Genomic DNA, 14,990 nt, shown 5'->3' on the forward strand with positions numbered 1-14,990 from the left:
GTGTCAGTAAACAGCATTTGTGTGAGACTTATCATTTCAGAAAGGCTTGAATAGACTTCGCCGTAAACACATCAAATGAACTTACTTCGTATTTTTGACTCGTGAACTTATTTCAGCTTCATCCGTGTCTGTTTTTTTATATTAATGCATGAACAACATATACAAAACAATGCCAGGGATACATCTGTGTCTGTTTCCATCACTGAAGGCTGTTTATCTGACATAACACTGGAAAAGCAGACATGCACGTGGGAATGGTGGGTGGGGACAAGCAGCTCATTTGCATTTAAAGCCACAGGCTACAAAAACAGCTACATTGTTTTAGCAGGGTATATACAGGAATCCTAAAGATAATTTCAATACCTTTAAGACTTTTTCCAAGACCTTCTCAGAATATTTTAAGACCTTATCACCACTTCAAGTTATATGTATTAAACCTTCAACTTAATAAACAGTTGTAGTTAAATAACTCAATGGAGCACAACCATGCAACAGAACTCAGATCAGCGCGAAAGAAACAAAGCTTGAAAGAATAAATTACACAGTTGTTTTCAGCGAACTGTTTAAACTCGTTGTTCTCCAACCAGGAATACGCAAACTTACATTTTCCTATTTTGCCGTCTGTTTCACTACATAAGGAGAGCGTCACATCACATTCGCAAATTACATGACATCAACCAGACAGAGGAGCTTGGTCTGAACCAATTGCGTGGATCGAGCATGCCGTTGTTAATACTAGAAGGAAAAAAAAATATATTTATGCTTTTTTGGAGTCAAACACTTTGGACAACGCTTAAAATTTAAGACCTCGTGAAAACGCGAGTAAGACTTTTTAATTAAGGGCCTTAAATTTCTCATAATTGATTCATCAACCTGTAATACTTTTTAAAACTTTGCTGACATCCTGGATCAAGTAGGAAAATTCTACATTATATAATAAATAATCTAATGGGTATTTTGAGCTGAAACTTTACAGACACATTCTGGAGACATCAAAGTCTTATCTCACATCTTGTAAAAGGGGTAAATAAGTGCCCTCTAAGTTATAATGTAAACTGAATAATGAATGTTATTTCAAAATATTAATCAAACAATTATAGTATTAATTAATACTAAAACAACATCCTTCAACCATAACAACTGAGGCAAATGTATATTAAATAAATATCTCTTTTTGGAAAAAAGACCATTAATTAAAGCATACAATTCTGAGTTTCATCTTTATTCTGCTCATTTTAAATATCTTGACTTTCAAAATCTCGGCAAGTAACCTGGACTGAAACCCTGATTCACTCAAACAAAAGATAAAACAGCATTTGCCTGGATCTGAATCCCACTGCTAAAGCCCTGGGTCAAACATTTCAGGTCAAAAGTTAATAAATGATCATGCAGACAGGTTTGAGACAACTGAGACCAAAGCATGTATATATGCATCTTCCCTCAAAGTCTCAGAAAGTAGAGAACCACAAACCAGTAAATCAAGTCCTTGATGAAAAACCACTTATTAGATCAGGGAGAGCAAAAAGAAAACGTGTTGGAGGTATTGCCACCTCTGTAATACTATATGACTCATTCCAGTGATTTACAATAATTGCTGTGCTGTATTGGAATAGTAAAGAACAATATAAACACAAGACTGCCTCAATTATCAAGAAATGTTAAGCGTCTTAAGAAATAAACATCTTATTCCAATACATGTTAAAATCCTTCAGGTATAATAAAAAGTTGGAAATCAGCACTGTGTCGGGTCTAGGTTCATTGTGAAGTGAGCAGGCACTGGCCAAAGTTCAAGTGATTTGTTTTCTTTTTTACTTTTTTACAGCAGAGTGTCGTCAGTGCAGCCTCCTTCCAGACCATAGCGAAACTCCTGCAGGTTTGAGATCCCATAGAAATGAACAAACGCCGCTCCAACCACTAGAACATGGAATATCTGATGAGACTGAAACTGAGAAAGCAAAACAGATACACATTTAGTACACCCGTGTTAAGATTATGTTTGTGATTAGGCTATTTATAGTACTAACAAAACTGCACACATACAATTATTATTTTTATAATATCATTTTTAATAATAAACGTAAAAGATTTATTGAAAATGTGAAATGACAACTTAAATAAAATACTTTTAAACTAGAGATTTAAAAAATGGTGGATGCTGGAGAAAATGTGGAATGTATTGGCTGATCATTTCCACATATTTTAGGATTGTAATATATTATACACACCTATTAGCAAGATTTGTATATGGGGATTGAATCTGGAATGTAATTTAAAAACTATGTGACTAGGAATTTACTCTTTAAAAATACCAAAAAAATGATGCATATCTTCTCAATGCACTACTAACAACTAGCAAAAAGGCCATTACAAAGAAATAGCTCAAGGAAGATCCTCCATCTGTAGGTGAATGTCATGATGTTGTAAAAGAGGTTAATGATATGGAAGTGACACTTTCCTTGAGACAACAATCCTATAACATTTCTGCCTACTCGGATAAATAGCTGAGAGGAAATATAATGTTTCAATTTTAATGTGGTGCTTTTATATATATATATATATATATAAAATTAAAAAAATATATATTTATAAAAAAAGTTATAGGCTATAATTAAAAAAAAATTAATAGTTAAATATACACTTGTTCTCTATTGTTAAACAGAATTTATTAGTAAATTTTTTTAGCCATTAAACCAGTCTCTGGTGTCATGACTCTTACGATATATAGTGCTCATTTATGAACAATTATTTTGGTGCTAAATTATTTAAAATGGTTGTTTTTATTGCAAGTACTGAAAACGTACTTTTTAAAAAGTAAAAGTTTTGTTGCTTTTTGGGGCGGAAATACAAGTTTCTCAAGGTATAGAAGAAAAGCATTTTTAAAAATGAAAATCTATTGTAACATTGACATAAATTTGTCACTTGAATTCATTTGATGCATCCTTGCTGAATTGAACTAATTCAATTCTCAACTCAACTCAATTTCTAGAGCACTTTCAACCAACCACAATGTCTACCAAAGTGCTGTAAATACAGAGCTCAGCATAATCGAGTACACCCCATTTTGAAAACGAATATTTTTAATTTCTCAGTGTTTCTCAGAATTATATCCACTTCTCAGTGAATATAGACAATGTATTTTGGTGCATTTAAACATAACAGATTTATTAAACAGATATATTTAATAAAATAATATTTTAGTCACCAAACATATTTAGAAATGGAAAGATAATACAATTAAATTCAAGCCAAATATCGCAAAAAAGAAATTACATCCTACAAAATGTCAATTAAAATTTTCAATGCTTTCGCTTTTCTTGATTTTTCCTGTTTTAAAAATTTGTATTTATTATTTTTCTATAACAAATTTGGGTTTACTAGTTTTTGGGCCATTTCCATAAGTCATTTTGTTAGATAAGCTCCAGATTTGGCTTCGGTACTGACTAATCTAATGTATATGCACAAAAATAATATCGTAAAGCTTCCTATTAAAAATATTAATTTAAAAGATAAACTTGTGAGGGGTGTACTTATATATGCTGAGCACTGTAAAAACACATAATCCGTGAAAACATGCAAGAAGCCAAAATCCATTCTCAAAACACAATTAGAGAAAATAAAGAAAATAAGTGTATTTTCAGTGACCTCTGAAACGACTTTAAAGTATATGTTCTTAAAGAGAGTGGAGGATCATTCCAAAGTCTTGGAGCTGCTACTGAAAAAGCTCTATCACCTCGACATTTCAAGCAATGATCGTGGAAATGTCATAGCAAAACTCCTAGTAATTTACTTTCTGCACTGTAAGACATTTTGCTTTAAAGGGTCACGAAACACCAAAACACATTTTTTGAGCTGTTGACAGTCGTATATGTGTCCCACACTGCTAAAAACACTATTAGGACACCTATATTTCACTAAAAAGTGTAAATTGGTTGTTTTTGCGTTATTTCAAGCAAATTCGTACTTCCTGTTTGAAACGAATTTTTGAAGCTCCGTGACGGTCATGACATAATAGCGTGTATTCCAGTGTGCAGACTGGACGTCTGTGCCAGAGTGAGTCTTATTACGTCTTACAGTGTGATGCATTAATGCATGAGTAAGGCTTGGTTAAAACCAATCAGCGCGCTCTATTGTGCAACTTCATTAATATTCATTAGTGTCACCGCGTTTACGCCACAGAGACGCCACGTTGTGTTGGCAAAACAAGCGTGAAGTGTTGCTTTTATAGTTTGCTGCCATTAAGTTTCGTTTTAATTTTCTCTCTGTGAGAGCTCAGCTGGATCACGTGTGGATTAACAGTGTACGCGACGCTCGACAACAATAACTTACGTGTCTAAGGAGGAACATTGTTTACCTGAGAGCTGTTCTCATCTGCAAACGCTGAAATCCGGATTTGCTTGTAACGTTAGTCTTCTCTTCATAAAGACGCGGCTCTAGTTGCTGGTGATTGTCCTGTTTCTACAGATTTGGTAAGTGAGCGACCAGTGCTCTTTGTTTATTCAGTTTGTTCGTATCGAATTAAGTTAACTATTGCACTGAGTGCAAACATAGCACCGCATTTAGTGACCGGAATAACACACGCGGCTTTCTGACACTACCTGCCGTGTGCATCTAAGTTTCCGGGAAATGCGGAGTTTTTTTTCTCTCATTCGCCGTGCGGTATCAAACATTGCATGAAAAATACACGCTTAGAGCAGTTCCTCGAATCAAATATCTCGTTTGTCGCGAGGGGCATGAATGAATTCCCTGAATGAAAGAGCCAAACTGCAGTTAAAGTCCAACATTTAATAATTTGGCAAATAATTCGACTACAGATGTCCATGTAGGTTAAACACCATCTCTTTCTCCTGTGTGTGTATTTTGACTGAAACTCGCGCGTGCCCAAATAGACACTCCCACACCATCCCACTTTAGTTCCTCCGACACTCCCCCCTAAACAGAGCTGGACACGCCCACTTTTCTGACTTTTTCCAAAGTAGAGGTGTGAAAACACCCTGCTGAAACGAGGGGGTTTCATGGCCCTTTAAAAATATTAGGCATTTTGATATTTTTAAACAGAATAATAGAAAATAACTAAATTAGCAGTAATTCAGCATATTACAATGGATTCTAAAGTATTGTTTGACACTAAAGACTGGAGAAAAGGCTGATGAAAATTTACATTTGCATCACAGGAATAAATTACAATAAAAATTAGAATTAAACAGAAAAAACTAAGTAATTTATTGTAAAAAAATTAAGAAATGTTTAAACAATTTGCAAAAATTCACACTGATAAACATCAGATATTCATTTAAAAATAAATAAATAAATAAATAAATAAATAAATACACATTATTTCACCATTAGGCCACTTCACATTATTTACCCAGATGTCACATCTTCCAGGGAAGTAACGTTCAGGTATGCGTGCTGCGTACAGTGCTGCTCCACTGATGTACATGGCCCCCATCAGATAGAACCAGCCCATCTGACCCACTGTCGTCGCCTTCACAAAACCCTCAGCTATGGTAAAGTGCATTGTGGGAACAAGTCCGCTCAGACCGAGGCCCAGGAAAACACCTGAACACATGTGAAACAATGCTTTACCAAACATCTGAAATCAGTTCTGCATGTGGGACATTTTTAAGTGTGTCTGTGTAAGTTACCTGCACGTGTGGACCGGTGGCGAGGAGTGGCAAATCGATCCCATTGAGCCACAATGATCGCAGCGACACCCAGAACACATACGACAGACAGATAGATGAGCCGCGGCTGAGGAGAGCAGTAAAATGAGTAGTAGAGCCACGGAACGAATGAGCCCATGATCAACAGTGCGATACCAGAGTAATCCAACCTAGAAAGAAAGAAAGAAAAAGAAAAAACACTTAAAGGCGTACATCACCCTAAAAGTACATTTTCATCATTTGGCATATCAATGTTCATCTGGTCTAGGTCCAATACATTATGGCTTTCTTTTCTTATCACAGCTTTAATCTTTTTTTGTAATTCAAAAACAGTGCTACCGAATGGTGTGTGACAGGTCATATGTCAATATATCAAGTGTTTTGAGGATATGTGATAGCTTTTGGTGACACATTCCAATATTTAATCTTTATTTTAATGAAAATCCTGACTTGGACCATTAGTTTCTATGCAAAAGCATGTACATGCTGCCTTTACATGCACATGAACTTTAATGACATCTCAATCTTAATCTGTTGGGTTTAACATCGAGCTGACCCACCCTTTGCAGCTATAACAGCTTCAGCTCTTCTGGGAAGGCTTTCCACAAGATTTAAAAGAGAGTTTAGGGGAATATTTGGCCGATCTTCTACAAGAGCAATTGCAAGGTCAGGCACTGATGTTGGCTCATAGCCTCAGCTATATATCATCCCACAGGATTTCAGTCGGGTTAAGGTCAGGACTCTGTGCAGGCCAGTCAAGCTTCTCCACACAACTCATCCATGACTTCATGGAGCTTTCTTTGTAGACTGGTGAGCAGACTGAGTCATGTTGGAACATGATGGTGTCATCCTCAATGCTTTCCCAGAAGTTGGAAGCATGAAATTATCCTAAAAAGGTCTTGGTATGCTACAGCATTTGGAGTTCATTTAACCACAATGAAGGGGTCAAGACCAACCTTTGAACCCCCCCCTACTCAACCGTTGGATTGCCAGACAAACTACTCTACAGTACAGTGTTGGTGTGCTTTACACCACGGTACACCACTTTGCAAGGCCAGGAAGCAGCTGATCAGCCATGGAAACCCATTCTATAAAGTTATCAATGCACTCTTCTTAAACTAATCTGACGACCAAACAAAGTTTGGAGGTCTTGGCTCTGCAAAAAGTTGGTGACTTCTGCACACTGTGCACCTCAGAATGCTGACAAAGTTTCACGAATGTGCAGTTTTTACACAAAGACCAACGATCATTTCAAAATTTTGGTTAAATGGGATATTAGATTTGAATTGTTTTTACCAAACCCAATCAAATACCCCAAGAACATTTATAATATCCAGCAATGATCAAATGGAAAAATTCAGCGTTACTTTTGTGTGTTTTTTTTATTTAGGCAAGCATAAGCATAACATTTTTTTATTTTAAAGTTTAAAGACAAAGGATACAGCAATGGAACAACATAAGGGTGAGTAACTACTTTAAATCAATCCTATCCATCGTATGCAAGCAAACTATCATCACTTACTTGGAAAAAGTTCTGGAAACCTTCTCCGAATGGCAGTAGACTGTGTGAAAAAGCCAGGAGAAGCACAAACAAAGCACTGCACCCAGGAAAAACACGCCAAACACCACCTTCTCCTGCACGGGTGCCATGAACGACACGTTGGGCCGCAGCATTGTCAGTGTGCCCAAGCAGAGGAACAGAATTAGGCCTGCAGGGAGACATTGCGATAGATTAATTAGCTTCCAAAATGACTCCTCAGAAGCATAATTACAGGTCTGACTGACATTTGAAGTCTAAGTGGTGTGCTTAATGTCGTCTACAGGGCAGTGATTCACACATATCAGATTATCAGATTAAAAATATCACACAATCTGTCTTGTAAATTCATAAAGGTGCAAAATGCCTTTCTTTAAAAGCCTGGGGTTATAAGACATACAAAACTGTTGAAATGTTTGGGGTGTAATACATTGTTAAAAGAAATTAATGCTCTTAATTTGCAAGGACAAAATGTATCAAAAGTGACAGTTAAGACATTTGAAATGCAATGAAGATTAAATTTTTTTATAAATTCATATGAAATTACTGTTCTCCATGTTGATAATAATAAAAGATATCTGTTGCATCAGATTAGCTTATTTGAATGACTTATAAAGACACTGAGAACTAGAATTGTGGCTGCTTCAGTATTAAGCTTCCCAACACAAGAATAAATTACAGTTTATATTACATTTAAATAGAAGACATTATTTCATAATATTACAATTTTGACTGTAATTTAATGTACCAAATGAATAAGGCCTTTTTTAACTTATTACAGTGACACTAAACTTCTGTAAAGTGCATATTATCACCGAACATGGAATTTAATATTGAGAAAACTCCAGCTCTTGATGAACCTTTCAAAAACGACGATGTTAGTATCAAGTCGAAATGTAATATTTCTCAAGCACAGACCCAGCAGGTGTGTCCAGATGTTTCCAGTTTCAGTATGAATCCTGAAGATGCTCCCAAAACAGGCTCGGAAGGACGGCATGGGTGGACGATGCCCATGCAGAAGGTAATCATTGTCCTTTAGCCAGTCGGGGAGGAGATGGTATGGAATAACTCGCCAATGTCCCTCCCATATCTAGGAATTATAAGAGTTTGTATTAATGCAAACAACTCAAACTGGAAATAGCAATTAAATAATATTTAATTAAAATTAATTGTTTAAATAAATTAAATAAATAATTAATAAATATCACGAAACATCACTGCTGGAAAGCTGTCAGTATAGGAGACTGTTGAAGATGTGTCATTTGTCACCTTATGCACGAACTCCTCCATCTTCTCCATGGCATGGTGTGCTTGCATGGGCAGTGTAACCACCCGCAAACCTCCTTCTTCCTTTTCATCTTCATTCTCATCAGGTGATGCTGATGCACCCTAAAAAAATTTTATCTTTGCATTTAGAAAATGTTCAGCTTGTAGTTTAGATTAGTTATTTCAACCTGACTTCATCAATGTAATGTAGACTACCATACATACAGCAAAAATTATGAAATTAGATAACAATTATAAAGAGCTATTCTCTTTCAAGAAAAGTTATAACAATTTCTCAAAAAATATCTCTCTCTCATTATTCTGCTATTAAGCATAACAGAAACAAATTTGATAACTTACCTAAAAAACAAAAAGTTTAGTCACATTAACATCTGACTTTTTTAAAATGGTTCTGACTTTTTATACAGTGTATGTAAACTTCTGGTTTCAACTGTACATACAGATTATTGAAAGTCTAAAGCAGGGGTGTCAAACTCAATTCCTGGAGGGCCGGAGCCCTGCACAGTTTAGTTCCAACCCTGCTCCAACACACTTACCTGTAGGTTTCAAACAAGCCTGAAGGACTCAATTAGTTTAATCAGGTGTGTTTAATTAGGGTTGGAACTAAACTGTGCAGGGCTCCGGCCCTCCAGGAATTGAGTTTGACACCTGTGGTCTAAAGCAATGTGTTTGCTACTTTTGTACTATTTGTCTTAAGTCAAATCACTGTCTATTGTGACAATCCCCTTTCCTTTTCTTCATTGTGTTCAAAATAATCAACGCATTATTTATTGACTGCGTGAGTTATAGTAACAAGCTAAAACCATGGTTCTTGATGGTTTATGCAACGCACGTCAATAGCTACAGACACTAAGGGCCCTATCATACACCCGGCACAATGTGGCGCAAGGCGCGGCGCAGTAGTCTTTTGGTAGTTTCAGCTTGGCGCAAGAGTCGTTTTGAGGTGTTGCGCTACGCTGTTTAAATAGCAAATGCATTAGCGCTCATATGTGCACCCATAGGCGTTCTGGTCTACAAAGGAAGGCGTTCTGAGGTGGACCGCTGGCGCGTCGCTATTTTGAGAAACTATAATAGATTTTTCATTAGACCCAAACAAACCCGGTCTAAACTCCGGCGCAGAGTTGCGCCTCGCTTATGCACTGCTTAATACGCACAAGTGAGCAATAGGCAAATATCTTTACATCTGAAAAAATTTAAATATTAAGGATATATATATAGGATATAATAAGAATAGATATAGGATATAAATATAAAGGATTAAAATATTACAAAACATATTATTTTCTAGCCTACATAAATATAAAAAACCACTGCTTTTATGTCTTCTTCATCTCGGGAGGCTTTTTCAGTTCATTCATAACAATTTGCTTTTGTATAATGTTGTTATTATTATTATTAGCAGTATTATTTATTATATCCATATTTATATTTATTTTATTAAAAACAAGCTTAGATTTGCCCACCTGTCAGGTTTTAGACTAAATGGGGCACATCATGTGTTTTAGGATATAACTTTTTGAGGAAACTTCGTTATTGTTATTCATTTATTCGTTTGCTGGAAATTAGAACTGAATTTAGAAATAGTTTTGAAACGAATATTTGCGCTTAACAAACAAAATTATTTATTTATAGACTAACTGATGTCTGTGCGTAAAGGTTTCCCTATCCAAGAGCGAAAGTGAAAGTGATCCATTATCTCTCATTCTCACGCAGTAGATGCTCTGTTTAACAGTTTTCTGTTAAAAAAAACTGTTAACTGTTTGCTAGTGAAATGCTCATTTTTTTCCACTTAGACTTACTTTGCGTCCTGTAAATAGCGAATGCAGCTGGCTCTTAAAGGGAATGGGAGATGAGACTCTAATTGGTTTATTCTCAAAACACACCTATAACTTATTAAGAAAATAAACTCAACCCTTTTAGACCATGCGCCATGGTGCAAAGCAGATTTTCCTGTCCTTAAATTAGCAAAAATGTGTTCTGTCACGCCCTGAAAGCGTTTGCGCCCTGCATTTTGCGCTCTGCGCATGGACCGTCAAAATAGAGCCCTAAGAGTCAGAAAACATAAAAAAATAAAAAATAAATATAAAAAGTGTAGAAATAAAAATTTTAACATAAAACAAAAAACCAATGAGCCCTGATCCGTCAGTGCCATAGATATTTATTTTGTTTTGTTTTTATATGTTTAATTTGACTCTCAAAAATATGTAAGCCATCTACTTGCATTTTATGAATCTTCTGCCATCATGTACTGAAGGAAAAAACTCACTTACTGCACGTACAGTAAATTAACAGAACTTTTTTTTGGTGAACTATCTCTTTTAAGTCGCTAACAAAAACAAAAGTTAAGAGTGTCCTTTTTTCCGCCATCATGACATACATCCACTTATAATGGTCCTTTATTAAAAAAATAAAAATAAACAATTTGGACGATGCATGATTTTGATCTTTGCTAACTGACTGGATTGTTGAAAGAGAGGTGTTAAAATGAAGAAAGGTTGATGAATAGATGCAGTCAGAGCAGAAAGAGACACATTTACATTTAGTCATTTAGCAGACGCTTTTATTTAAAGCGACTTACAAACGAGGACAAGGAAGCAATTTACGCAACTATAAGAGCAACAATGAATAAGTGCTGTAGGCAAGTTTCAGGTATGCAAAGTGTGCAAAGACGCAGAACATTAGTATTTTTTTTCTGTAATACAGTTAGCAATGGAGCTAGAGAGGCAATTGCAGATTAGGAAGGAAAGTGGAGACTAAATAGTTGAGTTTTTAGTCGTTTCTTGAAGACAGCAAGTGACTCTGCCGTTCTGATGCAGTTAGGGAGTTCATTCCACCAACTGGGCAGATTTCATTTTTTGATTTCATGCCAACTTGTCCTTCTAACAAGTCAAAAAAAATGTGAATTTATAAAAAAAAAAAAAAAAACATAATTCTTATTTATCCTAAGGTATTGTACTGTTGCTTAGTGTATCTCAACTTACTCTGGACTCTTCTGAGTTGGCTGGACTTGTCAGCAGTGGGCCAAGCTCAGAGAGCTCTGCATCCTCCATATTGGCTTCATCATCAGTGGTGCGCCGCTCAGCATCACTGTTGGAGCCGCAGTCACCATGGTGACACGTTGTCATGGGGAGACAAACCTAAAACTCCCCAAGTTTCCACCTCGTCCCACCGTTCACAGTCTAAGCCTAATGATGACAGAACATGTGGAATTTCGATCAGAAAGTTTCCTGATTGATTAAACTTTTTGTCTAAGCAAACAATAAAGATGATTATAAATGTGTACCATTTAGGTTAGTTTACAGACTAAAATGTTATGCAGTAGTTTGGCAGTAGTTTAAAAATGGAAAACCAAGTCATGCATATTTAAAACAAGAATCATTTGCTGATATATTAAAATTAATTGTCATTTTAAATGTTTTATGTTTTGCCACCTTCCTTCAAACGTCTGAGATTGACCCTTTTGTCAGAGAAATGTTTTTAATAATTGAAATACAATAACATTTACATTAGTATTATCACTTATTTTTTATACATTTAAACAAATACAGGCCGGATTAAGTGTTCGGTTTCCTTCTCAAGTAAATATGAAGGTAAAATGTAATTTGACATTGTATTTACACAATATCACCTGAAACGTTAAAGCAGACAATACATTTTCATTCTATTTGATTTTCTTTGCTTCTGTAAAATGAATTTGATGCAGACACAAAATAAGATGTCTCATCGTTGACCCACAACTGATCCAGTCAAAAATCACCATATAATAGATTTTATAGTATTCAATTCATATCTAAATTGTTCATTAATCAACTGACCCACCTAAAGTACCAGACACAAAGGAACCCCCTGAATAAATGATAGGTTACCCTTTAAGGTAATTTCTGATACTTCCTTGATCTAGATTAGAAAGACAGGTTTTAAATAAACTGAAGCGTACCAGTGTTATCATATGATCAGCTGTTTTTCTGCTCAGGCTGAGAACTGGATGCTCCAGTTTTCCATAAGCCTTACAGGTGTATTACATCTTGCTAACGTAACTTAGCATGCTTACAGGCTAACCAAACAAATAATACACAAAAATATACGCTCTTTAACAATCTCCACATTTAATCATGTTCAGCTAAACGTGATTTCCACCGACTGTGTATAAATTACATCACAGTCAAATACATCGTGGATTTATGACCAAACTAAATCAGGTTAGCCGAACCAGACAACACTAGCTTGTATGCTAATACACTTCCCTATTGTCAGATTTGGATTTTAATTACGTAAAAACGCGGTTGCTTTAATCACAGTTCGTATATACAAATCTAACAGTTAATGATGTAAGAGTTGAGTGTTCATACGTAGTTACCTGGCTGGACAGGCTGTCAGGTCAGTTCATGGGAGTTTAACAGCTGCTGTTCTCCGTCCGGTCGCTATGAGTCTCTATCTTAAACCTGAAGAACCTGTGGAGTCAAGTAGCAAATTATAACTAAAAAATTAATTAAATTAGCATAAATTCTAATACAATTTCGTAAACTTGCACGCACCGACAGTGAAGGTACTACTGCTGCTGCTATCAGTCAGTCAGTCCGTCAGTCTGTCATAGAGACGAAAAACACGTATTACCGGTTACTGTGAGTGGACTGAACACGCACGCTCATCTGATGTCCTATATTTTGAAAGTGCGATAAAAATGTTGTGCAAATGGAAAAGAATTCAAATACCGCAATATTTATATATGCAGACTTATCTAGAAATTCAGGTAAAACTCACGAGTCATGCGAGTCAAAGCTTTTGCTGTGTATAAGTTACCAGAATAAAAAAGCTGTTATAGGTACATTCAAATGCCATCACCACCAACATGCTACTTATTTCATTTATACACTAATTAAATTGGACATTCACCATATGCACATGCACATTAGTCAATATTCTGTAAATCCATGCATTTTATTGTGGCTAAACTGTCACATGGTTGTGGTTACATTTTACAAAAGTACAACATTTTTTAAATAAATTACATTTTTATTAATTACAAATGTAATAAACCATTCACAATTGAAGAAGTTGTATAATGTAATTTCTAATTATTTGTCTATATCGGAAACCTAATAAAAACAAGTAAATATATCTACAAGTACTCTTATGAGCGACTGTATATTTATATAGCCTATAAGGTTATACAGGATATATAATAGGTAGGGCCACATGGAGTCTGTGCGTGCAGAAATCCGCAGATTTCTGACCTATCACTGTGTCTATTTATTTACTTGTGTAAATGTGTGTAAATTTACATTTATTCAGTTTTTAAACTATTTTCAGTAATATTATTGTCTGACATTAAACTGTTAATTTGATTTATTTACAATACAGTTTGTAAAGTAATATTTTCTGTCTTTTAGTATATATATTTTATGAGAGACTTGCTTTGTTTACCAAATAAGGGGTTTAGATGGATTTGCTTTAAAAAAACAATAAATAAAAGCTATTATTTTTATTTCATATATTAAGTTTTTAGTTACGATACTCCCAAAATATTTCCGCATAAATCCGCAGATTTTTTTACAAAATTCTCAGCAGAAATAGCAAAAAATGTCCACAGATTCTGTCTGGCCCCAATAATAGGCCTACAGATATACTTTGCTCAATTTGAAAGGTAAACACTGTATTTGAAAATATTTTTATGAGCTCTGTTCATTTCATATGCATGTTATGAAATACACGGTGCCTCAGTGGTTGGCAGTTTGGCACTGTTGCTTTACAGCATGAAGGTCGGCATTGGTTCAAGTTCCTGAGTCTCGGCTGGTACATTTGGCATTTTGTGTGGAGTTTGCATGTTCTCCCCATGTTTGAGTAGGTTTCAAGTGTGCCGCAAGCCTGCGTTTGAGTGAGGGTCTCGGTCGTTAGATCGCCCCCTGGGGGCTGGCTGCAGTACAAGTCATAAAGCCCGCCTCCTCCGTGTTAATGAAGGAGACTTGAGCCCAAATAAAAAAAATTATTACACTTGCAATAAAATGTCCCGAAAGATGGTTCTGGTCGATTAAGGCACTGGTTATTGTGCTGAAATAGGTGCAGATCTTCATTTTTGTAAACAGTTTGTTTTTAGCAGTAATTTAATGCTGGGCGTGTCATCGTGATTGACAGCTGTGATTGACAGTTTCTCAAAGCGCGGCGTCTGAGCCTTCGACAGGAGACTGAAGTAGACTGAAGTGTTATTATTAGATTTCTGTGTTATTTTACCATGACAAAATGAGTTCAGCAGTAAACTATAGTTTCTGACATACATGATCCTGGTGGAACACTGTTTATTCGCTAAGTTCAGGGCTTTTTTCGGGCTTTATTAGTTTGCTGATACACGCCTAGCCACCCAGATAGCAAAACACAGTTCCGGCTAGATTCTCGCCTGCCGGAGACTTATCTCTTAGAGCTCAGACTGACTACCTCTGCTGGACCTACTCCGGATGCCTGGACTCACTACCCAATTCCAGCCCGAGTCAATCGAGCCAGATGCGGCG

General features: G+C 35.8%; 1 protein-coding gene across 2 annotated transcripts; it reads right to left on the bottom strand.

The window, feature by feature from the left end:
* Positions 1 to 1,206: 1,206 nt before the first annotated feature.
* adipor1b (adiponectin receptor 1b) lies at positions 1,207 to 13,120 on the bottom strand. 2 transcript variants are annotated; one of them, XM_087263084.1, is made up of 9 exons: positions 13,023 to 13,120; positions 12,845 to 12,938; positions 11,469 to 11,672; positions 8,470 to 8,589; positions 8,119 to 8,290; positions 7,186 to 7,372; positions 5,646 to 5,833; positions 5,366 to 5,559; positions 1,207 to 1,945 (listed from the first exon to the last, which is right to left on the bottom strand). In XM_087263084.1, the coding sequence occupies exons 3-9, from the start codon at positions 11,610 to 11,612 to the stop codon at positions 1,817 to 1,819; spliced, it is 1,134 nt and encodes a 377-aa protein (XP_087119210.1). In that variant the 5' UTR covers positions 11,613 to 11,672; positions 12,845 to 12,938; positions 13,023 to 13,120; the 3' UTR covers positions 1,207 to 1,816.
* Positions 13,121 to 14,990: the final 1,870 nt, after the last annotated feature.

Source organism: Danio rerio, chromosome 8 (assembly GCF_052040795.2).
Source record: "Danio rerio strain M-AB ecotype USA chromosome 8, GRCz13ab, whole genome shotgun sequence".
NCBI classification, from domain to species: Eukaryota; Metazoa; Chordata; class Actinopteri; order Cypriniformes; family Danionidae; genus Danio; species Danio rerio.